At 47.1% G+C, this 26,940-nt stretch overlaps 1 protein-coding gene across 1 annotated transcript in view; it reads right to left on the bottom strand.

Moving 5' to 3' along the window:
• Positions 1–26,540, bottom strand: part of LOC119962863 (cytochrome P450 4V2-like) — a 55,775-nt gene extending 29,235 nt beyond the window's left edge. Inside the window, exons 1-4 of the mRNA XM_038791063.1 lie at positions 26,118–26,540; positions 24,046–24,158; positions 20,437–20,522; positions 12,636–12,826 (exon numbers count right to left, since the gene is read on the bottom strand). Of these exons, the coding sequence (XP_038646991.1) occupies positions 12,636–12,826; positions 20,437–20,522; positions 24,046–24,158; positions 26,118–26,298 (571 nt within the window). The 5' untranslated portion in view covers positions 26,299–26,540. The remainder of the gene's footprint in view (positions 1–12,635; positions 12,827–20,436; positions 20,523–24,045; positions 24,159–26,117) is intronic.
• Positions 26,541–26,940: the final 400 nt, after the last annotated feature.

Raw genomic sequence — 26,940 nt, 5'->3', positions numbered from 1 at the left:
TTGACTGCATGTATCTTACAGCTCAAGTCGAGGCCAGCTTCATGCTAAGTTGCATTCTCGGCCTGCATTTTTTATTCTACAATTTTGAGAGTCGTTGGCACGACTAAGCTAGCCTATTACCCTCACCCCACCTCACATTTCTGATCGATAAGAGGTCCAGGTGGAGGAAGTGAGGTCCACTGTAGAAAGCAATACTTCTCCTAAAAAACACGTCTGCATTCCTAACGCCAGGATGATGCAGGCCTAAATAAATTTGGCTGACAGGGTCAATGGTAGCAGCATCACTCCAAGAACCTGAGTTCAACACAAGAAGAACCTGCATTTAATACAAGAAGGTATCCAAAGAGCAGTAAGGGTGAGTACAGCTCTTCACTTCACCTTCCTCAACAGCACCTCGCGATACTACTTTCAACCTCTTCCCCACTTCCCACAACATTACAACCAAAAGGGCACAGCTCTTTCCGATTACAAAACTTACTACCCTCTTTATACTGCACGTATAATTACATCCTTCTCTTCTGGCATTCTCCCACAACTCCTTTAGGTGATACCCCAGGAATATAGAGCCAGACCTTTCAGGCGTGAAATTAGGAAACTCCTCTTCCTGCAAAGGGTGACAGAAGTTTGGAACTCTCTTCTGCAAATAGCAATTGATGCTGTTAATTTACGAACTGAGATCAACAGACTTTTGTTCGCCAAAGGTATTAAGGGATTATAAGGCCATAAGACATAGAAGCATAATTAGGCCACTCGGCCCATCGAGTCTGCTTTGCCATTCAGTAACAGCTGATATTTTTCTCATCCCCATTCTCCTGCCTTCCCCCCCTAGCCCCTGATCCCTTATTAATCGGAACCTATCTATCTCTGTCTTAAAGACACTCAGTGATTTGACCTCCACAGCTTTCTGCAGCATAGAGTTCCACAGATTTACCACTCTCTGGCAGAAGAAATTCCTCCTCATCTCTGGCTTAAAGATTTCCTAAGCATTTCCCCATTTAGAAAATAGTCTATGCCTAAATTGCTCCTTCCAAAGTGCATAACCTCACACTTTTCCACATTGTATTTCATCTGCCACCTCATTGCCTGTCCAAATCCTTCTGCAGCCCCCTTGCTTCCTCAATATTCCCTGTCCCTCTACAGGTCTTTGTATCATCTGCAAACTCAGCAACAGTGCCTTCAGTTCCTTCATGTATTTTGTGAAAAGCTGTGGGGCGGAATTCTCCGCTCCCCACGCGGCGTGGGAGAATCGTGGGAGGGCCTCCCGACATTTTTTACGCCCCCCTGGCGCCCCCCGCGATTCTCCCCCCACCGCTCGGAAAAATCGCCACTCGCCGTTTTTCACGGCGAACGGCGATTCTCTGAGCCCGATGGGCCGAGCGGCCGGCCCTTCGCGCCCGTTTCACCACAGCAGCAACCACACCTGGTCGCTGCATTCGTGAAACGGGCGCCAGATGCCCGTTTGGGGCATCTAGGAGACCGATTTGGACGGGAACACCGCGACTGTGCTTGGAAGGGGACAGCCCGCGATCGGTGCGCACCGAAAGTCGGGCCAGCGTCCAAAACGGACACACTCTTTCCCCTCCGCCGCCTGGCAAGATCAAGCCGCCACGTCTTGCCGGGCGGCTGAGGAGAAAGACGGCCACCGCGCATGCACGGGTTCGTGCTGTCTGCGCGATGAAGTCATCCGCGCATGCGCGGGTTGGAACCGGCAACCCGCGCTTGCGCGGATGACTTCACATTCTCGGCGTGACGAGGTCGCTGCCAAGAAAGATGGAGGCCCGCTCCTAGCCCCCCGGGTGGGGGTGAATTAGGTGCGGGGAACGGGCTCCGAGGCCGTCGTGAACCTCGGCCGAGTTCACGACAGCCTTTACGAATTCGGCCCCCTGCGGAGAATTCCGCCCTTGGTCCCAGCAGACCCCTGAGGCACACCACTAGTCACTGGCTGCCATCCTGAAAAATACCCCTTTTTCCCCACTCTCTGCCTTCTGCCAGTCAGCCAATCCTCTATCCATGCCAGGATCTTATCCTTAACACCATGGGCTCTTAACTTATTTAACAGTCTCCCAAGCCGCACCTCGTCAAAGGCCTTCTGGAAACCTAAATAAATCATGTCCACTGGTTCTCCTTTGGCTAATTTCATTGTTATTTCCTCAAAGAACTCTAACAGATTTGTCAGACATGACCTCCCTTTGACAAAGCCGTGCTGACTCAGTCCTATTTTATCATGCACTTCCAAGTACTCCGCGATCACATCTTATAATAACGGACTCTAAAATGTTACCAATGACCAAAGTCAGCTAACCGGCCTATAATTTCCCATCTCCTGCCTCCCTCCCTTCTTAAACAGTGGTGTTATATTAGCCACTTTCCAGTCCTCTGGGACCCTTCCTGCCTCCAGTGATTCCTGAAAGATCATTATCATAGCATTTACAGTGCAGGAGGCCATTCGGCCCATCGAGTCTGCACCGGCTCTTGGAAAGAGCACCCTACCCAAGGTCAACACCTCCACCCTATCCCCATAACCCCACCCAACATTAAGGGCAATTTTCGACTCTAAGGGCAATTTATCATGGCCAATCCACCTAACCTGCACATCTTTGGACTGTGGGAGGAAACCGGAGCACCCACACACACACGGGGAGGATGTGCAGACTCCGCACAGACAGTGACCCTAGCCGGAATCGAACCTGGGACCCTGGAGCTGTGAAACAATTGTGCTATCCACAAATGCTACCGTGCTGCATTCAGGATCCTGACCTTCCCATTGATTGCCATTTTAACACAAGATCATTGTAAACGCCTCCAAAATCTCCTGAGCTATCTCTTTAGAACCCTGGGGTGTCGTCCATCCGGTCCAGGTGACTTATCCACCTTCAGACCTTTCAGTTTCCCCAGAACCTTCAGTCCTTATTCTGGGATTTTGGCACTTCTCGAAGGTAGTTACCCGACTGCTTAGAGATTTGTCCCGGCCGTAAATAAATGAATATTCGTTACTGACGTGTTCGAGTGTTTTACTTCTGGACTGACGATCAGATACGTGAAAGCGCAATTCACATTTGGTGGCCCGTACGGGGATCTCCAGAGGGCTTGTTTCACTTTGATAGTTTAAAAGTATCTTTGATGTAAACATCTTACTACAACTCGTTATTCATTTTGGGCATATCGTCTCCTCTCAGATCTGCTTTTAAAAAAATGCTTTCGTTTCAATAGTTAACTTTTATTTCTGTGATTTCAAATCGTTTAATTTTCCAATTGTCCCCAGTTCATAACTTTGCCTTTGATTTTGACTTAAATGATGTTTCTCGTAGCCAGGTCATCTCCAATTTTCTTTTAATTAACTTGATGTTCGTAGAATTTTACCCCTTAAATTGACACTAAATTCGACTGAGCATCTTCCATTCTTTCCAGCTGTTTACTAAGTGAGTTTATTTCAATTAAGGTGTGAAACTTTGCTCTTAGCTGTATGCTAAAATTTAACTTGGTTGTGACTTGAAAGACTTGCCTGTTTTAAACATTCGTCACTTAATGCAATTGAAACTCTCATCCATGCTTTTTCAGATGCTTTCTGAGATAGTTACATTCCATGAAGGTGTGAGCCATTGTTTTAGCTTACCACATGAAGCCTGTGTGTCTGCTGAAACCTGCTTGTGCGCAAGAATCTGCATTTTATAACCCTGCTCTTTGCAGCTGCTATTAACCTTTTGTGCGATCTTTCCCTGTACCCTCTCAAACCAGATATTGCCAGACTTTCATGTTTCAAATGACACATTTTTCTGTATTATCAAGAACCCACCGCAAAGAAATTAATTGCCTTGTGGAGGGAATACTGTCAGTTAGTGAAAGATGCATATATACTGGCTAGCTGGCAGGAAAATGCCTCAAAATTGGGTATTGGCCTCACTGAAGGGGGAATTGTTAAAACAGTAGAGGTCTTACAAAGGGAATGTCAAGAATATAAGAAACGTAAGAATGCTACTCCTACCCCGGCGCCGGTCAGCAATGCGAAGCAAGGTTGGGAGGAGGGGGACGATGGGGATGAAGAACATCTGTTCAATTGCGGGGGACGTCAGAAGCCCCCACAGCCTCCACAGCCCCCACAGCCTCCACAGCCCCCACAGCCCCCACAGCCCCCACAGCCTCCACAGCCACCTCCGCCACCGCCCCTGGAATGTGATCAGTATTATGAGTAACTCAGTATGTTCAGAACTACATTGGTCTCAGAATAAACAGATAAAGAATTTGTGCTGGGCAGTTTCGAAACTGCTGCGTTGAAATTGACACTGCATGGCTCCGCAGGGTCCTAGTGCCCGCTGATCACAAACAGTCACTAGCAGAACCGCCTCAAGGAGGCACTCCTCCAGGCCCCTGCCCTTGGTCGACCCTTATTTGATCGCCCTTTTCAGCTCTATTGCACAGTCCTTGCCGACTGCGCCACAGCTGTCCTGACCCAACGCCACGGCGACCGCTGTCGCCCGGTTGCATACTACTCCTCTAAACTCGATCCGGTAGCCCTTGGCTATCCTATCTGTACCCAAATTCTTGCAGCTATCTACAACAGCCTGCAATCGGCTGCTAATATTACCCTCCAACAAGATATCACTGTCTATAGTTCCCATTCTGTTACGGCCCTTTTGGGACAGCTACAGACTCAGCATCTCACGATGGCTCGTCAGAACAAATATGAGATTGCTCTCCTTAATAACCCGAAAGTCCAGTTTGCCCACTGCACCACTATCAACCCTGCTGACTTTTTGACGCATCCTCCCACAGACATGCGCGACCCAACTCATGACTGTCTGCAACTGTTGCAAGAAGTCTCCTCGGTTCGAGATGACCTCTCCGATATACCCCTCCCAAGTGCAGATTGTTCCTTTTTCACCGATGGAAGTTCTTCCGTCGGCGAAAGGGGGGATAGACAATCTGGCTATGCAATCATCGATCAAGACGGTGATGGAAAAACAGAGGATTTCTAACCTCCGCTGGTACACCCATCTCACACCAGCAGTTAGTAACACAGTTATTGCAGGCCCTTATGCTCCCAGACAAGATAGCGGTGATAAAATGCGCAGCACATACAAAAGGCACGGGACTGGTGGAAACGGGCAACAGGAGAGCGGACGAGAAGGCAAAAGAAATTTCTAAATCTGGCAAACTAATGGTGCCTAGAATGATGAGGCAGACTAAAACCCCCCCCCCGGAAAAGTCTCCCTCTGAAAAACCTATGCCAACCATTGCTGACATAATCCAAATGCAGGAGGACGCTCCTGCAACTGCTGTAAATATGTGGAAAAACTTAGGATGTATATATGATATCGAAAATAAGCTGTGGGTCACCCCGGTAGGACAAACATGTATGACCGATGCATTAGCAGCCTGGGTGACCGAATGTGTACACTTTGCAACTCACTGTGGAGCTCGTGCCACAGGGGACATATTGTTAAAAAGCTGGTGGCACCCACGACTGCAGGAAATGGCCCAACAAATTAGCAGTCGGTGCCTAATCTGTCAACAGCACAACCCCGGTACGGCCGTCCCCTGTGATCCTGGCACAACCCCCTTACCTGAGGGTCCATTTGAGACCCTACAAATGGATTACATTGAGTTGGAAAGATGTCAATGCTATAAATATGTGTTAGTCATTGTGGACACTTTTAGCAAATGGATCGAGGCCTACCCGACTACGGATAACAAGGCCTCGACAGTAGTTAAGGTGTTAATGCGAGAAATTGTTCCGCGATTTGGAATTCCAGCCCGGCTGAGCTCTGACAATGGTCCCCACTTCATAGGTCAAATCAATAAGGAATTCTGTGCTCTGCTAGGAATAAAGCAACAGTTTCATTGTGCCTACAGACCACAAGCCGCTGGAGTGGTGGAAAGGGCTAATCAGACTCTAAAGACTAAACTCGCTAAACTACAAGCAGACACTGGGGCCACTTGGCTCAAACTCCTGCCTTTAGCACTCTTCCAGCTACGTGCCACCCCTGCAGGAAAAATTCGCCTAAGCCCAGCGGAAATACTATATGGCAGACCCTTTCGAACGCCTTGGGACAGCAGTGTTCCACGGAATGTTCAATTCCATTACATGACTACCGAGATGGCTAATTATATATTAACACTAACTAGAATTTTGAAAGGATTACACTCCCGAGTTCGTGCCACCCAGGAAGAAGTCCCATCCATTACTCATGACGTCTCCATCAACCCTGGGGATTATGTCCTAATTCGAAATTGGACACGTAAAGGTTTGGAACCTCGATGGGATGGTCCCCTACAGGTTCTACTCACTACCCCCACTGCAGTAAAAGTGGAGGGACGAAACGCATGGGTACATATGCACCATTGTAAGTTAATTAAGTATCCATGATGTTCTAAACTTTTCCTTTAAGTCCTAGGAACACGAGTACCAGGATGAGGCCCCTCTTCGCCGTCACAATACTCGCCACCCTGCTCTCTCTCGCTACATCCGAAAGAAGGAGATGCCTGTACGGAAGCCGACACCCACCCATGTGCCGGGAAGGAACCCCACGATGTGGAACAACGACAGATCTCCGATGGATCACCACCGCTATCAGAAACTGCCCGACCACCGTTCCTCCCAACGACCAGAAGCGCCGATTCCTGATTACGTACATGGTTCTAATGTACGATCGCCACACATGCAGGTGGAACCACCGGTGCATTGATAAGGACAGGGTACAAATTTTACCATCAAGGACTACTCACCCCTACTCGCCTTCCAGAAGGAAGCGGGCAACGCACCATGTAACGGCAAATTCATTTCTGTTTATGTCCTATGTCTATGCTAAGAAAGTGGGTGTCTCCTCTTGCTGAGTATGTACACAGGTCCCGACCCATGCCCATGGAGGCATTCCCTTGATATCTGTTCCTTTCTCGATTGAACAGACGGCTGAATGGGTTATATTCCAGACAGTTCAGAGAATATCACGCGTCTGGTAACCCATATCAGAGATGGAGTACAGCGCTTGCGACTCGCCGGTCAGGCTGACTGGTGGAGCTGGATGTGGTCCAATTCTTGGGCCACTTACCTATTCCATGGGCTCATTATCTTCGTTACCATCTGTTTGTTGCTCTGTATCATAGCTACAGGTGTGAAATGCCTATGCAACCGTTTGGGTGCCACTGCATTACCACAGATGCTTCAGAGATCCGCCCTAGACGAAAAAGAAAAACTGGGTCCACCTACCCCTGACCTATATGAGGAAGTGGCATCCTGCCGGAGCCTAGTAGAGGAGGAGTACCTCCGCCTCGCTCTCATTTCCATCTAAAGTATCCTGAGTGTTATGTGATCAAGGAATGATCAAAGGGGGGAATGTAGAAGTGGATTTCATTTGGAACTTCGCTGATAGGGTTAATATAACAGTTCTGAAAAGCTCTGTGAAAGAGATGTCAACAGGTCAAGGGATGAAATAAAGGGAGCGTGTTCTGACCGGCATCTGTGAAAGCAGAGATGTCAGAAGGTTATGGGATGGAAAGAGGGGAGTGTGGCTTTGGTACTATTTAATGTTCTGACCGGCATCTGTGAAAGCAGAGATGTCAGAAGGTTATGGGATGGAAAGAGGGGAGTGTGGCTTTGGTACTATTTAATGTTCTGACCCGCATCTGTGAAAGCAGAGAGGTCAAAAAGTCAAAGAATGGAATGAATGGGAAGCATTACTTTATTGCAGAGATAGCATAATTAAGCTCGTTTGACCAGTTGAAACAAATAAACATTGAGATGTAAGAGGAATGGGCTTTGGAATGAGATAAGCCAGATGGCCATGGGATACAAAAACCTTTGTATAATATTAATAGTGACTTGTGCTAATGATTATGTCAAAAATAACCTCCCGACCTCGAAGAATAATTCCATATATGTACATGTTCTGGATCCTTGCCAAATCATAGGTGTATCTAGGAATTTAAGGGGACCACCCCTAAGCTGTAAAATGTATAAAAATACAGTCCTTATTCTGGGATTTTGGCACTTCTCGAAGGTAGTTACCCGACTGCTTAGAGATTTGTCCCGGCCGTAAATAAACAAATATTCGTTACTGACGTGTTCGAGTGTTTTACTTCTGGACTGACGATCAGATACGTGAAAGCGCAATTCACAACTGCACTCACCTCTGCCCCCTGATTCTCCTGGAGTTCTGGCATCCCACTGGTGTCTTCCACCTTGAAGACTGATGCAGAGTAACTATTCAGTTCGTCTGCCATTTCTTTGTTTCCTATTATTACTTCTCCAGTCACGTTTTCCAATGTCTATTATTGCCTCTCTCTTACCTTTTATATATTGAAAAAAACTCTTCCTATCTTCTTTTATATTACTCGCTAGCTTGCACTCATATTTCATCTTCTCTCACTTATTTGTTTTTTAGTTGTCCTCTGCTCGCTTTTAAAGGTTTCCCAATCCTCTGGCTTCCGGCTAAAACGCAGACTGGGTGATCGCTTTGCTGAGCACCTTCGGTCTGTGTGTATTCAGGATCCTGACCTTCCCATTGCTTGCCATTTTAACACAAGACCCTGCTCCCATGCCCGTCCTCGGCCTGCTACAACGTTCCAATGAAGCTCAACGCAAACTGGAGGAACAACATTTCATCTTCCAGTTAGGCACGCTACAGCCTTCCGGTCTCAACATCGAATTCAACAACTTCACATGATTAGCTCTACCCCACCTCGACCCATTTGTTTTCATCCCATTTCATTTTAACTCTGTTTGACCATTTCTTTCTCTCATCTTTCTTTGTATATATTCACCCATCCCCCCCACCTTATCCACGTTTCGTTACCCTTTCTCCCCTTTGCTCCCCCCTTCCCCCACATCTACATCTGTCACAGTTTACCCTCTGATGTTAGTTTCTCTGCAGTTTGGTCTTTCACACTGTATTATTCCTTGTATCTGAATAAAGCTCATAGTCTTACAGTCGAAGTAAATGCTTTATTTGCATGAGTTCATTCTCTCTCCAGCGCTTATAATATGTTACATCTGGGCTGCCTGTCTGTGTCCTGCTCACCAGCTGCCGTTCTTGTGAAGAGTCTCTGACTTCCTGTCCGTCTGTATTTATACATCTCCCATGCTCTCTCTAGTAATTGCTTAGTTGTATTGCATTTACATTGACCCCTTGTATACATGCACTGATATGCAGATCACTACACACACCTTTTGTTCTCTCTGGGGACTGCCATTAGCACTCTTTCCCCTTGCTTTCTGTGGTTATTAGCACCCCGTTTCCCTGGGTTTCTGTGGCTATGACTCATTTTTCATTCTCACTCCACAGTATAAACATTTCCCACTTTCTCGGTCTTAAGCTTTGACAAAGGATCATCTGGACTCAAAACATTAGCTCTTTTCTCTCCCTACAGATGCTGCCAGACCTGCTGAGATTTCCCAGCATTTTCTTTTTGCTTTCTTAATCACATCATCTGCCTGTCCTGTTACTTCAACACTTCAGTATTCTGCCATTTATTGTGAATCCCCTGTCACCTTTTCTGTACCCAAATTAGCTCACACTTCTCCAGACTGATCAATTTGTCACTTATCTGTCTACCTGACCGATCCATTGACACCTTCCTGTAGTCCACAGCTTTGTTCCTCACTATCAACCATAATGTCAATATTCCTCTCATCTGCAAACTTCTTCATCATGCGTCGCCTACATTTAGGTTTAATCATTAATATATATCACAAAAAGCAAGGGATCTAATACTATGCCCTGTGGGAACCCCACTGGAAGCAGCCTTCCAGTCACAAATACATCCGTCTACAATTATGCTATGCTCCCTACCGCTAAGGCAATTCTGAACCCAGCTTCCAACTTTCCCTTGGGTCCGGTCAGAAAAGATTTCAACAGTTTACTAAGTACTGAGATTAGGTTGATGAACCTGTAATTACTTGGTCTATCCCTTCCCACAATTTTAAACAAGGTTAGAATGTTAGCTGTCCTCAGTCCTCCATTCCTAAACCTGCAAAAAGAGAAGATTGAAAATGATGGACCGTTTTCCACTTTTGCTTTTCTTAATAGCCTGGGATACATTTCTTCAGGCGCAATTTATCCACTTTCAGAGATACTCAACTCCTCTCCGCTCTTGCTATGTTTATCCAATCTGATAATTCTCCTTAACTACAATATCTACATTGTAACCCTCTTGTGTGATGCCTACACTCCCTCCATATTTTCATCTCTAATTGACACTATTCTTTCTTTCGTTAACCTTTTGCTGGTAATTTATTTATAGAACATCTCGATTTTATTTGCCAATATTTTGCCTCTCATGTCTGTCTTTTCATTTTTAATTTCATCTTTACACTTTCTATACTTCTCCAAGCTTTTTGCAGTATTTGTCTCTCAATATGTCAGAATCACAGATTGTCACAGTGCAGTAGGACGGCATTCAGCCCATCGTGTCTGCACTGGTTCCCCAAAGGAGCATCTGGCTTTGTGCCATTCCCCTGCCTTTCCCCGTACCCCTGCACATTATTTCAACAGAAACAATCATCGAATACCCTCTTCGATGCCTCAATTGAACCTGCCTCCCAAACCACTCGTGTGAAAATATTTTCTCACATCACATTTTCAAATCATTTTAGATCTGAGCCCTCTCGTTCTTGATCTTTTTACGAACAATTTCTACGATCTATCCTGTCTAGCCCATTCATCGCTTTGAACATCTCTCTCAAATCTCCTCTTGGCTTTCTTCTCTCTAGGAACAGTCCCAACCTTTCCAATCTATCCTCTGACAAGAGGTTCTCTTCTTTGGTTTATTTTATCTCCTTTGTTGCACCTGAACATCCAGGGGCTCGAAGATTTGGGAGTCCCACCCTTTTTCTGACCCCTATCGCCACTTCCTTGAATGCTTCCCACTGCCCAGACACTGGGCGCGATTCTCCCAAACAGGGAGAAATCGTAAGGCTGGCGTCAAAAACGGGCGGGTTTGACGCCAGCCTCCCCCTCCCCGACCGGGAACCGATTCTGGTCCCCGGTGGGGCTAGTATGCCGCGGCCGTGAACTCCGGCATCGCGGGCTTAACGAATTTCGTTAAGCCCGCTTGCCAGAGTTTGCGACGGCTGACGCGTCGCATGACGTCAGCTGCGCATGCGCGGATTGAAAGACTCCAACCCGCACATGCGCGGATGACATCATCGCGCATTTGCGCGAAACCCGCGCATGCGCGGGCCGGGATGCCCCTCAGCCGCCCCGTGAATTGATACAGCAGGGCGGCGGAAGGACAAAGAGTGCACGGGAATCGGACCCGCTGCCCGCGATCGGTGCCCACCGATCGCGGGCCCATGGCACCCTTGGCACGGCCGTGGTACTGCCGTGCCAATCGGTGCCATGGTTGCCAAGATCGGGTCTTTACGGCCGTTTTTACGAACGGCCAGACCAAGTGTGTTTGCCGTTCGTAAAAACGGCCGTAAAAGGCTTGGAATTCGGCCCATCGGCCAGCTGAGAATCGCTGCTCGCCGTAAAAAAACGGCGGCAGCGATTCGTGTCGGGAGTCGGGCGTGGGGGGGGGGGGGGGGGGGAGAATAGCAGGAGGGCGTCGGACTAGCGTGGCCGTAAAAATTTACGACCCCTGCTATTCTCCGCACTGTTTCCAGTTCACTTTTGCCAAAACACACCTCAACAGAGTAGAATTTTCCCAAATTGAGAACTTTCACTCCGAGTATAATCATTGATGAGTCCTGAATTGAGGTCTTCCACTCAGAGTACAATTATTGATGTGCAGTGCAGGTCACCAATGCGTCAAGTTGTAACAGAGAAGGCAGTCTACAGACAATTCAGAAAGATGTACAAGAACAAGTCCAAAACATTGGGTCAGTTTGGATTAACACTGAGAAGGTAGGTAAAAGACTTCAGGAAGACATGTTCGCAGAACGGTCAGACACGTGGAAGATACAATTTAATGCAAAGAAACAGGAGATATTGACTTTGAGTAGACTATACAGTACTTTCAACAGAAAAATACGCAAGGCTGTGCATGAAGAGACACCAGGGATTTAAGTATATAATTTCCCAAATATGTCAATGCAAGTGGTTAAGCCATTAAATGGAGTGATAGAGTAAAACTACAAAAGTCATCAATTAGGCCTGTGAGCAAACTGCAGACAATTGTGCATGACCCATTAGAGAATAATATTTAAACCATAGATTCACCAGGAAGATGCCAGGGATGGGAACTTATAGTTACGAGAAGACTTGACAAATATTTCTACTTGCGCAGAGGAGCCAATGTAGAGACCAAATGATTTTTTTCCTCAAAGTCCAAAAGCCTTTGATATAGTATCTAGGCAAAGATTTTCCTCAAGCTGATCCATCAGTGACCAGGAGGCATTGATTTTAAATTATCACGAAAGCAATGAGGAACAAGAGTTTAGAATAAATGTTCTGATGCAGCAGGCTGTTGCTTGCCCCTGAGGAATGTTGGAGGTAGGGACCACTGCGTGTTTCAAATAATAAAAATCAAACCAACATTTGAAATGGAAGATATGTCACTATGGATGGAGGGGGATTCATTTTCAATTGCTCTAGTGAAGAGTCAGGTCAGACACAATAGGCTGAATATCCTCCTTTCTGAGCTGTGAACTCGTATACATCCATGCATTTTTCCCATTCTAACAGTTCGTCCAAACTCACCACAGATGATGTCCAAAGCACAGAGTGTGATATCATTGAAGCAATTAAAAGGTCCTTTTCCCACTTCCTTCTCCCACTTTTCCAGTAAAACATTGGCCTGTTCATTCATAACCTCTAGAAATTCCATCAGAATTGTGAAATGAAATGTCGGAGTTATCAATTTTCTCCTTGCACGCCATTTACTTCCTGTACTACAAAGCAAAGAGTAGGAAATTATTTCTACACAGTAAGACATTATTTTATTGCATTTTCATAAAGTATCTCTAAAAGGGAGGAGGCCAACCTCAGACAAGAAGCTGCAATAATATTAATGATCCCAAGTGTCCATATCTCCAAATTCCACAAATAAGATCATTTGCTTTTATCAACTTTAATGATGTGAAATAACACAGATGGAGAGCATTGAATACATATCTAAATATCCGTTGTGTTACGGAACAATATCTTAAGGAAATTATATCAAATTTTTCATCATTTTGAAAAAATATTTATTAAGACAAACAGGACAAGCTTCCAATACACCAACAGAGAGAGTTATATGCAAGCGAATTAAGCATTTGCAAGTGACTGGCAATTTATGCAAACCTATATCATGCAGCAGTACTTAAAGGGGGTGGTTTAGCACAGGGCTAAATAGCTGGCTTTGAAAGCAGACCAAGGCAGGCCAGCAGCACGGTTCAATTCCCATACCAGCCTCCCCGAACAGGCACCGGAATGTGGCAACTAGGGGCTTTTCACAGTAACTTCATTTGAAGCCTACTTGTGACAAAAAGCGATTTCCATTTCATTTCAAATCAAAATCAGCTGTTCCTGTTTTTATTTAATATGAAACAATGATCTGTTGATTCTTTCAATCAAAAGTAAAATGATACTATTCTGCAGTTAGAATTATACAGCGTGTAAGGAGATTATTCAGCAAACTGCGCCTTTAGCAGCTCTTTCAAAGAGCTTTCCTCTTAACACCACTTTTCATTTTATTCCTCTATCGGGTGTGGGCGTTGCTGGCAGGGCCAGCATTTTTTGCCTATGATTTCTTGTGTTATCATTAGGCTCACAGTGGCGCAGTGGTTAGCACGGATGCCTCACAGTGCCAGGGACCTGGGTTCAATTCCAGCCTTGGAGAACAGTCTTTGTGGAGTTTGCATTTTTTCACCGCGTCTGCGTGGATTTCCTCCGGGTGCTCCAATTTCCTCCCGCAGACCAAAGATGTGCAGGTTACGTGGGACTGGTCATGTTAAACTGCCCCTTAGTGCCCAGGGGTTATGGGGATAGGGCAGAGTGCTCATTCCAAGGGTCGTGCCAAATGGCCTCCTTCTGCATTATTGGGATTATATCATTCTCTGATTCTCAATTATGCAGCCATTCGAATCCAGCACGCCTAACTTCTCAAAAGAACTGGGGATCAAGTCGGGAGTCATTTTGACTTGTGAAACAGTTGCTCGGAGCTCAGTTGTCTTCCTCATCTCTGTTGACTTTCATTTCCATTGACGTCAATGAAAATCAGAAGAAATGTATAATGTGGGTGGGGGAATCTGCATGGTAAGGGAGTGAATCACTCCTGGGTATCTCTCCTAATGCCAGAGCAGATAAAAGCCATTTTACTCCTCCAGGAGAAAGGTCTCCCAAACAGAGAATTCAGCCCAAAATCATTTCTGGAGTGGGAGCTAAAGACCACAACGAGACCGGTTCCCAGAGATCAGGGCAGCCCAACTTCAAAGTTAAGTTGAAGGTCCTCCAAAACAGCCACTCACAGGCAACGCGGCACCCTGCAGACATGGGCAATACACCCAACCCTCGATGCCGCAGTGGCAGCCACCTCTCCACTACTAAATGTCCGTGTAACCCCCGCCCCCAACACCACGTAGGCATGAGGGTGGGCCGGACCCACCCCACCCCACCTGACTCCTTCCTTACTAGCATTGGGGCATCGGACCCCCTCCCTGCCATCCCCTCTCTCTCTCTCTTCCCCCCCCCCACCTAACAACCCAAGAGAGTGATTCCCCAACATGGGGTCTCCAACATCCCCCATTCCACACGTCCCCATCAGGCCCACACCCTCAATTCCACCCCCTCTTCCCCCCTTCATGGCCATCACCCCTCTCAGGTCCTGCCCCTTTGCAGTGCCGTTGGCATCCTGGCACTGCACCCTGGCACTGCCAGTGTTAGGGTGCTGAGGGCAGTGGCAGAGCACTGTCCTGCCCTGCCTACCCAGGGGCTCCAATGGCCTCTAATCCCTCGGGTGTGGCCATCTCGTCTGGTTCACACTTCTGGAAACCTATACTGATGTGTGCCGGCCTCACACTGCGCCAGTGGGGACGGAAAGTCCCGGAAGCCGGGAGATATCGGCTTCGAATGGGCTGCGCATATTTAAATCAGTTTAAAGACTTATTTAAGTATGTGAGTTTGGTTCATGCCCAGCGAGGGACTCTATCTCCGCTCCACCACGCTCCATTCGGCGCTCAGTGCGAATCCTGTTTAGTCTCCCACTATTCTCCGGGACTAGGAGGAGGTAGGCCAGGCACAACGGGGCATCTGTCAGCAAAACTGCACTTTGTCTTCAGTTCTTTTAAATTACATAAAGTGAACTGTCATAAATGAGTTAATTGCTGTGCTGTACAATTAGGAAATAAATTGAGCTGACAATGTATTTACTTTGGCAGGTTACCCTCTTAGTGAAGATACCAAAAGGTAATAGCTTACATTTCTCTCGGATATTGAGAAGGTGGTGGTGAATTGTTGTCTCTAAGTACTGAATTCTATGTGGTGTAAATATACCCACAGTACTGTTGGGAAATGCTTTCATACTTTTACAAAAACGCTTTTGATCCAGAGACCGTGAAGAAGCGGTAACATGATTCCAAATAAGGATGTGTATGTGACTTGGAGAAGAATTTGGAGTGGTGGTGATCCCATGTCTCTGCTGCTCTTATCCTTCAAGGTAATAGAGATCGTGAGTTTCGAAAGTGTTGTCAAAAAAGCCTTGGTTTCTGCAGTACATCTTGCAATATGGTAACATTGCTGCCATTGTGCATTGGTGACAGAGGGAGCAAACATGTATTTTGGTCAGTGAGGTGCCAATCATGTCCTCAAGCTGAAGCCGCACTCATTCAATCAAGTCACACATCACATTCCTGAACTTGTGCCTTACAGATGGTGAAAAGGCTCTGGGGAGTCACGAGGTGGATAACTCACTGCAGAATACCACAATATTACATGGCTGGTCCAGTTACGTTTCTGGTTACTCCCCTAATTTCTCCCCGAACCCCTGCTGTTTTTTCATATTCAAGAGTGGGTAACTCAATAGGATTATTGCAGATTGTGCTGCATCTCAAAGGCAATTATAGCGATGAGCAATAAATGCTGACTTATCCAGCGACATCCACATCCTATGAATGATTTTTATTAATGAATTTCTAAAAAAAGAACAACTGACATGCACAATTGAAATGTTAATTGTAATTTGTGGCACTTTCCTCAATCTTATCAGCGAGAGGATGTTGCAATATGTTACCTTATCACATTGAACACGTATGACGTAGTATTCATGGTACAAAGCAAGTCACCCTTTGTGACACTAATATCAGATTTAAATAGTCATTTCTATATTAATGTGGTGTGTTACAGTTCACTCAGGAAGTCAAAGCTGCCTCAGCAACATGCAGATCTCACAAGCATGTTGCAGCCTGGAGCTATGGATCGTGAAGATAAAGGCTCTAACTTTCTTTCCATCACGTGGCCGGCCAGGCGTCTCTCCTGCTCTTCCGCCTGCTACTGTGATGTGTTGGAAGGATTTTCAGGTTGGAAGGATTTTCAACCTGTTTGGCCACATTGTGAACACGCTTTCCTTGCCCATCAAGTCCTGAGATGGTACTCGAGCCCAGAGCTCTGGCGCAGTCAGGGACAATATCCTGACCGTCAAGGGTGTCTACCGTTCCATCCCTCAACCGCACTTCGGAAAATCAGACCACAGGACAGTGCTCCTTCTCCCGGCATATAAGCAGAAACTTAAGTGAGAGAATCCGGTTAAGAAGGGTGCACAATGCTAGTGCGAGGCAACAGAAGAGCTCCTACGTGATTGCTTGGAGTCAGTGGACTGGTCCATATTCAAGAACTCAGCGGCCAACTTGTATGCCACCACCGTCACAGACTTCATCAGCAAGTGTGTTGAAGATTGCGTACCAAAGAAAGTAGTGCATGCGTTGCCCAACCAGAAACCATGGGAGATCCACTCTCTACAGAAGACCAGGTCTGAGGCGTTCAAGACAGGTGACCCTGACCGATAGAAGAAATCTAGGGATGACTTCCGCAAAGACATCAGGGGTGCCAAGGGACAATACCAGACTAAGCTAGAGGCACAGACTAACGACACGGACTCTCGTCGGTTGTGGCCAGGCTTACGGGCTATAAAACAAAGCAGAGTAGAATCTCTGGCAACAGAGCACCCCTCCAATGACTCAATGCATTCTATGCTCGTTTCGAGCAACATTGTTAACTGCCACAACAGCCTCGGACACACCTATACCTACCTACCATCACAGTCTCAGAAGTCAGATCAACACTCTTGAAAGTGAACCCATAGAAAGCCGGAATCCCTGCGCTGACAAGCTGGCAGGTGTGTTCGCAGACAGCTTCAACCTCTTCCTGCTCCGGTCCGAGGTTCCCATCTGCTTCAAGAAGACCACTATCATACCGGTGCTAAAGAAGAACCAGACAACGTGCCTCAATGACTACCTCCAATGGCCTTGACATCTATCATTATGAAGTGCTTCGAGAGGTTAGTCATGAGATGCATCAACTCCATACTCCTAGAATGCCTTGATCCACTGCAATTCGCATACTGCCGCAACCGGTCCACAGCAGACTCTATCTCTCTGGCCCTACCCCTACACCCATGTCCAGAGCATCTCAACAAAAAAGACTCCTACGTCAGACTCATATTCATTTACTATAGCTCCATCTTCAATACCATAATCCCCCAAGCTCAACTCAAAACTCCAAAACCTAGGACTTGGCTCCTCCCTCTGCAACTGGATCCCAGATTTGCTGGCCCATAGACCACAATCAGTAGGGATAAACAATGAGACGAGAATCGCGTGGGGCAGCGTGGCCCAGTCGCGGGGATTCTCCGGCCTGGCCCAGGGCTGGAAGAATCCAGCCCCATATGTTCACCTCATAGAGACAAAAAATACACACATTACAGGGTAAAAGACCTTCATATGGACAAGACAGGTATTTCTCGCTGGCAGGAGGGTTCCTGCCATTGGCCGGTGGTTTGATCTGAAGATCCTGCCACTGTCATGGAACTTCCCACTGAATCCACTCCACACCGCTGGGAAACCCGCGGGGGGGGGGGGGAGGTGCCCCATCAGCGGGATGGAAGATCCCACTGCCAGCTCAGTATAGTTAATATCAGAGAGAAATGCGCGCTATTACCTTTCATTGCGTTCACTAATAGGGTAACCTGCCAAAATAGCTGAACTTTCAGCCCAATTTATTTCCCAATTGTACAGCACAGCAATTAACTCACTTAATGTAATCTAAAAGAACTGAACAAAGTGCAGTTTTGCTGACATGATTAACTGTGAGCACGATTCTCCGGCCTTCCCGCCGCAGATTTCTCAGGGGTGGGAGGCGGCGTGCCGTTCTCTGGCAGCGTGATCATCTTGTCCTGCCACTGTCAATGGAAATCTCCACTGACGCCACCCCACGCTGCTGGGAAAACCGCGGTGGGGATGCGCTAGCGGTGGGACCCGAGAAGCCAAGTGCTGTGAACACCCATCAATTCCAGTCCGTATCTTCGCAATGTTTTGAGTGAACAGTATTTTTAACACAAAAATAAACATTTGGGCCGGGATTCTCCGAAATCCCAGCCAAGTGTTGACGCCGGCGTCCAAACCGGCACGAGCGACACTGGCGTCAACGGGCCTTCAGGCCCAGTCATTCTCCCCATCCTCAGTGACTAGAACCGCGCCGGAGTGCTGTGCACTGCTCTGGCGCCGAAAGCCAGTCCTACAGGGCCGGCGCGGGTCCGTGCATGCGCGCCACGGCCGTCTCCACGCTGGCCCCCGGGCAACATGGCGGAGCCCTACAGGGGCCAGCGTAGAGGAACATAGCTCCCCCCCCCCCCGGAATGAGCGTGCCCGCCGATTGATAGCCCCCAAACGCGGGCCTGGCTACCGTGGAGGCCTCCCCACCAGGATCATACGTGAACGACCCCAGTGGGACTCGGCTGAACTCGGTAGGCAGTCAGCCAGTCGAGCGCGAAGAATCGCCGCGGGGGGGCGCTTTCAACGGCATCCCGGCGTCGGAGCAGCATGGCGGGATTCAAACACCTCCACCCACCCTGGCGATTCTCCGACCCGGTGTGGGTTCGGATACTCCCGCCCTTAGTTCCTTGATCACGGAACTGCACTGATGCTTGGAGAGAAGTTCTAATAATTAATCCCGTGTCCGAATTACTTTTATTTCATAGCAAAACATATCGGGAACAGTGTGAACAAGGTGATAATAATTTAGTTGGCCATTATACATTTCTTCTGATTGTCACTGACGTCAATGGAAGTGAAAGTCAGCAGAGATGAGGAAGACAACTGAGCTTCGAGCACCTGTTTCACAAGTCAAGCTGACTCCCCGATTGGATACCGAGTTATTTTGAGAAGGTAGGTTGCTGAATTCTAATGGCTCCATAATTGAGCCTAGTGATAACACAAGGAATCATACTGAAAGGCCAGTTATGCATTCTCTCAACATTTATGAGATCTAACAGATTCAAATTCACAAACACATAACTCAACTGTTTCATTGTAGCCAATAAATTCAGCTCCACTGTACTTCAGAAAATTCCATCTCAAATTGTCACATTCCATGTCCCGTGTTCCGCCAAAAAGATGAAGAGGAACATAATATACTTCTGGATAGGAGCACAATTCTTTCACGTGTCAGAGTATATGTCTCCTGGCTTTGTGTATGTGCCAGTTAAAGAGTTAGTGTAGCTAAAGCCACAAATTCAGTAAGACACTTGTTAAATAAATGTTTGTTTTAAGGAGTCTAGTTAAAAGGAATCATCAAATCTTTGAATTATTTAGTATGTATTGCAATAACCTAATCCAAATGTTCATTGACATTGATGCGTCTATTTCCCTGGTGGTGTTAACATAATAAATTGAAGATGGGTAGCTTGAATGTCAGATCCCAAATGTCAATGATATTTAGTCAAATATCACTTCACACCCAGCTTTGACTGCATATGGCCAAATGTAATGGGCTCCAACCATAATTAATGGCTTTTAATAAAGATGCCTGTCACTCAGAGTAGTAAAAGCAACAGCAGGTGTAACATAACCCTTCTCAATGAGGACAGGTTGACTGACTGACTATTCCTCACCTCATAAAGGTAATACCAGAGTGAGGTGAACAAAGCTCAGGTGATACCTGACAACAGAGGAAGCTAGGGGAAACTGTTCTGTAACTCGGTGACATTTTTGAGCATGCCCTGGTTGAAGTGAATACCACTGAAATAACAATTAGACTCCTGCCTGACATCTTTCCAGCAAAAGGAAGAGCCACAGCAGAACTGAAGCAGAGGAGGGAGGGAATGGAATGTTTACAATATACTCACATGACCAAACAAAGGCAATCTAAACATACTTTCAAAATATCTTGCACTATTACTACAGTCCTATGGAAAATGACAGCTCTGTATTACCAAGAGAGCTTTGCAGAAACTTACTTTCAGATAACCATTACATGATCTGACCATCGCAAAGGCTCTATCAGATATATGTAGATGTAATAATCATACCTGGTCAACAGTCCTGTACCAAGCCAGGGGTGAAGAAACTTGTATGCATAGGATTTATCAAGCTGCTTGGAACTGCTCAATATCACCTATAGGATTACAAGACGATACATTGTTAGATGCATCATAGCCTGCATTTTTAATAGAATCACAATTAATGTTTATGTACTTGTAACAAATCATAAACTACCGCCATGTTCTATTCTAGCAGTTCAAAATAGAAGAACCAAAAACACTAGTGTGCGTTCTCCACCTCGCGATGCTGGCAGAGGGGGTCCTGATGCAGAGGAGAATGGGGCATCCGGAGGAAAGCAGGATTGGTGCCGGGCACCCGGGGGCGCTGATTCGTTTGCGATGCTCCGGCCCTCACCTCCCACCGCTGGTGGCGGGATCGGGGCTCATGCCCACATGCTGGCGGGAGGATGCAAATGGGTGCTAATGACCTATTTGCATCCACTAAGCAGGCCGGGCACCAAGTCTCCGGGCCCGTGTGATTCTCTGGTCCTCTGGCTGGGAATCATGTAGGCGGGGATCACTACTGGGATTTACCAGTGTGGCCCTGACGTGATGGACCTCACGGTGGGCCGAGGGGGTAATTCCTCAAACATATCTAGCAACATGCAGAGCTCTGTAATCCTACAACTGACAGATTAGACCATAAGACCATAAGACATAGGAGCGGAAGTAAGGCCATTCGGCCCATCGAGTCCACTCCACCATTCAATCATGGTTGATTTCAACTCCATTTACCCGCTCTCTCCCCATAGCCCTTAATTCCTCGAGAAATCAAGAATTTATCAATTTCTGTCTTAAAGACACTCAATGTCCCGGCCTCCACCGCCCTCTGTGGCAATGAATTCCACAGACCTACCACTCTCTGGCTGAAGAAATTTCTCCTCATCTCTGTTCTAAAATGACTCCCTTTTATTCTAAGGCTGTGCCCCCGCGTCCTAGTCTCCCCTGCTAATGGAAACAACTTCCCTACGTCCATCCTATCCAAGCCATTCATTATCTTGTAAGTTTCTATTAGATCTCCCCTCAACCTCCTAAACTCCAATGAATATAATCCCACGATCCTCAGACGTTCATCGTATGTTAGGCCTACCATTCCTGGGATCATCCGTGTGAATCTCCGCTGGACCCGCTCCAGTGCCAGTATGTCCTTCCTGAGGTGTGGGGCCCAAAATTGCTCACAGTATTCTAAATGGGGCCTAACTAGTGCTTTATAAAGCCTCAGAAGTACATCCCTGCTTTTATATTCCAAGCCTCTTGAGATAAATGACAACATTACATTTGCTTTCTTAATTACGGACTCAACCTGCAAGTTTACCTTTAGAGAATCCTGGACTATGACTCCCAAGTCCCTTTGCACTTTAGCATTATGAATTTTGTCACCGTTTAGAAAATAGTCCATGCCTCTATTCTTTTTTCCAAAGTGCAAGACCTCGCACTTGCCCACGTTGAATTTCATCAGCCACTTCTTGGACCATTCTCCTAAACTGTCTAAATCTTTCTGCAGCCTCCCCACCTCCTCAATACTACCTGCCCCTCCACCTATCTTTGTATCATCGGCAAACTTGGCCAGAATGCCCCCAGTCCCGTCATCTAGATCGTTAATATATAAAGAAAACAGCTGTGGCCCCAACACTGAACCCTGCGGGACACCACTTGTCACCGGTTGCCATTCCGAAAAAGAACCTTTTTTCCCAACTCTCTGCCTTCTGTCTGACAGCCAATCGTCAATCCATGTTAGTACCTTGCCTCGAATACCAGATTAGATGAAAGCTCTGCAGTCCTTCCACATCCAGTCAAGAATGATGGTGGACAATGAGACAACTAATGGGAGAGGAGGCTCCATGAACATCCCCATCCTCAATGAGGCCCAATGTAAGTATAAAAGACAAAGTTGAGCCTTTTATAACTATCAGCCAGATATGCTAAATAGTAGATCCATCTCGGCCCCCTCCCAGCACCACACAGGCCAATTCAATTCACGCCACATAATATCAAAAAAACAGCTAAAGCAATGGGCCTCAATCACAGTGCTATATTGTTGAAGACTTATTCTCCAGATCTAATCATGGCCAGGCCAGGTTGTTCCAGTACAGCTGCAACACTGGAAGCCACCAAAGTAGAAAATTATGCAATTAAGTATTTCATGCCCAGTCAGTCACTCTTCTTCGAGCAAAACATGTGGCAGCCATGGATTTTAATCTTTAGAATAATAATCTTTATTATTGTCACAGGTGGGCTTACATTAGCACTGCAATGAAGTTACTGCAAAAATCCCCTCGTCGCCACATTCCAGCGCCTGTTCGGGTACACAGATGGAGAATTCAGAATGTCCAATTCACTGAACAAGCACGTCTTTCGGGACTTGTGGGAGGAAACCGGAGCACCCGGAGGAAACCCACTCAGACACGGAGAGAGCATGCTGACTCCGCACAGACAGTGACCCAAGTGAGAATCAATCCTGGGACCCTGGCGCTGTGAAGCAACAGTGCTAACCACTGTGTTACCGTGGCGTCCATAAGGTAAATAAGTTGCAAATGTTTCCAGTTGCAGAGGTGACACTAACCAGAAGAGACAGATCAATGTAAACAGCAAAAGAAGCAAGGTGTGATCTGGAACATACTGCCTGAAAAACCAATTCAACCGAGGAGGAGACAAATACAAAAAAAATTATAAGGCTGTGTGGTGGACTGGAATTAATTGGGTATTTTGCCAAAGGAACCATAGAGGCTTAATGGACCATGTTCTTCATCATGAAAATTAAATCTGGAACATCACCACCCAAACAGCAGCCAAGCGATGGAATCTGACATCGACAGTGCCACCAAGCAGCACTTACTCACCAATAATCTGCTCACTGATGCTCAGTTTAGGTTCCAACAGAACCACTCTGCTCTGGCCTCTTTCTCGCCTTGGTCCAAATATGGACAAAAAAGTTGAATTCCAGAAGGTGTGACCTTAAAGCACCCTCAGGAGACCTCGTAAAATTGAAGTCAATATGAATCATGAAGAAAATTCTAGATTTAATTAATTAACAGAATATAAATTGGTGGGATTTGAGATCTCCAAAATTCATGAAGCAGGCTGTAAATAAGCACTATGCCACCATAACCCTCCCACAAGGCACAAGTTAGTGTGATGGGATATCCTGAACATTCCTCAGTGGATGCAGCTCCGACAGTACTCAAAAATCTCAATACCATCCAAGATAAGGAAGCTTGTTTTACTGGCACCCCATCTCTCACTGTGGCTGCAATGTATTCTGCCTACAAGATGTATTGCAGCAACTCCAAATTACAGCTTATCAACTGGAAAGACAGGGCAATAGAGGCATGAGAACACCATCCCCATCACCTCAAAGTTCCTGGCTTGGAAATATACCACCACTCCACAATTGCTGGGTCAAAGTGCTGGAACTCCTTCCCTAGCAGCACTGTGGGAATACCTTCACCACATAGGCTGCAGCCATTCACAAAAGTGCTTCACCATCACCTTCTCAAGGGCACTTAGGCTTTGGTAGTGACATATCACATCAATGAATCAGAATATATCTTTTTGTAAATCAACCACAGACTCAAAGACCATTTGTCTGGAACTTACCTCCACAGTCTCTGCATGAAACAACACAATAAAGGGGAGTGGTCCAATCCACAGTTTCATCAATGGTTCATCTCGGCACTCGGTGGTAAATTCAATCAGTTGAAGGAAAAAATCTAAAGAACCCAAAAATAATTGTTAATCACATAACTTAGAGAATACACTAATGTATACAATATATGCAGGAATAACTTTAGGATACTGAATTAGAAACCAGATTCTCATTTACATGATTTAATAAGTCTGTAGTTTTTATGACCACTCCAAGAATTTCATTCTCTTCAATAGTATTTAAAAGATTAAGATCCCTAAAAAGAAAATCAAATTGTACAGTACAAATGACACTTCAAAGGCATATTTTTTTAATTGATTTTTTAAAAATTCATTCATGGGATGTGCTTATCTCTAATTGCCTTTGAGAAAGTGGTGGTGCATTGCCTTCTTGAACCGCTGCAGTCCAGTAGATGTAGGTACACTCACAGTGCTGTTAGGGAGGGAGTTGATGTATTTTGACCCAGCGACAGTGAAGGAATGGCAATATATTTCCAAGTCAAGATACTGATTCACTTGGAGGGGAACTTACAGGTGGTGGGGTTCTCGAGTGCCTGCTGCTCTTGTCCTTCTAGATGGGAGTGGCTGTGGGTTTGGAAGATGTTGTCTGAGGAAACTTGGTGAAGTACTGCAATGCATCTTGTAGACGGTACACACGGCTGCCACTGTTCGCCGGTGATGGAGGGAGTAAATACTTGTGGATGGGGGAGCCCATCACTGTATTTATATGGCCAGTCCAGTGTAAGTGCCCGGTCAATGGTAACCCTCAGGATGTTGACAGTGGGGGATTCAGCGATGTTGATGTCATTGAATGAATATCAATGCACAATGGTTAGATTTTCATGTTGGAGATGGTTATTGCCTGACACTTGTGAGGCAAAATGCTACATGCCACTTGTCAGCATAAGCCTAAATATATGTTTATAAACAAATAAAAATATATTTAACCAATTGTTATTCTATGAACTACAAACTATTTCTTAAATCACAGGTTCTTGATGCTCTTGAGGTTCTTGATCACTGATCTGTGCTTGTTACAATCCTGCTTACATAAATGCAGAACGTGAATTACACACAGGACCGGCTCAAGGCACCGGCAACTCGGGCCGTCGCCCGGGGCGCCATGTGCTCGGGGGCGCCAGAGACTCGGGACCCGCGCATGCGCAGTTGCGCCGGTGCCAACCAGCGCATGCGCGGTGGCCGCCCGCCCCCAGGGCGGCCCCCCGGCTCGGTCCGCCCCCCCGCTCAGTCCCCCCGCCTCCCCTCGGGTCCGCCCCCCCGCCCCGCCCTCGGGTCCGCCCCCCGCGTGTCCGCCCCGCCCTCGGGTCCGCCCCCCCGTCCCGCCCTCGGGTCCGCCCCCCCGCCCCGCCCTCGGGTCCGCCCCCCCGGCGTGTCCGCCCCCCCACCCCGCCCTGGGGTCCGCCCCCCCGCCCCGCCCCGCCCTCGGGTCCGCCCCCCGCGTCCGCTCCCCTCTCGGGTCCGCCCCCCGCCCCGCCCCGCCCTCGGGTCCGCCCCCCCGCCCCGCCCCGCCCCGCCCTCGGGTCCGCCCCCATTTCAGGTCCGCCCCCCCGCGTCCGCCCCCCCACGTGTCCGCCCCCCCTCCCCCAAGGGCGCCGAAGTTCAGCTTGCCCGGGGCGCCAGCAACCCTAGAGCCGGCGCTGATTACACAGATCATAATTTAATCGTGACTCTTTAAAATATACCTTTAGAAAAAAACTAATATTCTTTAAATTTGAAAAAGAAAGTGGCAAAACATTTCAACTTAAAAATTACAGGAAGTACCATAAACCTCGTCTTGTTTCCATGTTGGAATACTGGGTGCAGTTACTCACTCTGACATTTAAGATTGATTTTCAACATTGAACAAGTTATCTTGCTGGATTCAGTAAATTGTGAACTATCTGGGACATGAGCGCTCTCTCTGTGGCATGAAAGCAAGTCCGATTTTGTTCAAACTAAATAGGCACTCGGTTAACAAGGTTTAGCGCTTGACACTGGGCAGCTCTGTCACCCTGGGTAGCTACCTTCTCCGCTGGTCTTGAAGAGAAGCGCGTTCCCCACGATCGGGTAGGTGGGACTGAGCCCGGGGATCCGCTTCATGGCGTTCCACTTGCGCACGTAGTCGCCGAATAAGTGGAAGGCGAGCGCAGCCAGGAGAGTGAGGACGGCAGCACCGAGCACAGCGCCAGCAGGCAGCGCTTCCATCCCGCCGCTCACACACTGTCTCCCGGGGAGACACTCCAGCTCCTACTGCATCGACCGTCTGCCTGCAGTCTCACTGGCTGCTATTCTCATATCAAACTCCCCCCTGCCGTTATTCTTATTGGTTATTATTAGGACATTGTTGCCGTCCAAGTTGGACGGTCCAACCTAAACTCACAAAAGCGTTTACCAATCTTTCCAGTTCAGAGTGCACCAACTCTGTCTCAATATTTTACTGGAAATATGATCATGTGACTGCCTCGTCAGGTGATGCTGCTGATCGGAACTGCCCTCCCACTCATAATAATAATCTTTATTGTCACAAGTAGGCTAACATTAACGCTGCAACAAAGTTACTGTGAAAATCCCATAGTCGCCACACTCCAGCGCCTGTTTGGGTACAATGAGGGAAAATTCAGAATGTCCAAATTACCTAACAGCACCTCTTTCGGGACTTGTGGGAGGAAACCGGAGCACCCAGGGGCAACCCACACAGATACAGGGAGAACGTGCAGACTCCTCACAGCAGTGACCCAAGCCAGGAATCGAACCTGGGATCCTGGCGCTGTGAGGCAACAGTGCTAACCACTGTGCTACCATGCTGCCCACTCAGCTGAGGAGTTCACCCAGAGTTCACCTGTATTT

This window comes from Scyliorhinus canicula, chromosome 3 (genome assembly GCF_902713615.1).
Source record: "Scyliorhinus canicula chromosome 3, sScyCan1.1, whole genome shotgun sequence".
Lineage (NCBI taxonomy): Eukaryota > Metazoa > Chordata > Chondrichthyes > Carcharhiniformes > Scyliorhinidae > Scyliorhinus > Scyliorhinus canicula.
The sequence above is the reverse complement of the archived record's forward strand: the minus strand, read 5'-3'. Positions and strand labels throughout refer to the sequence as shown.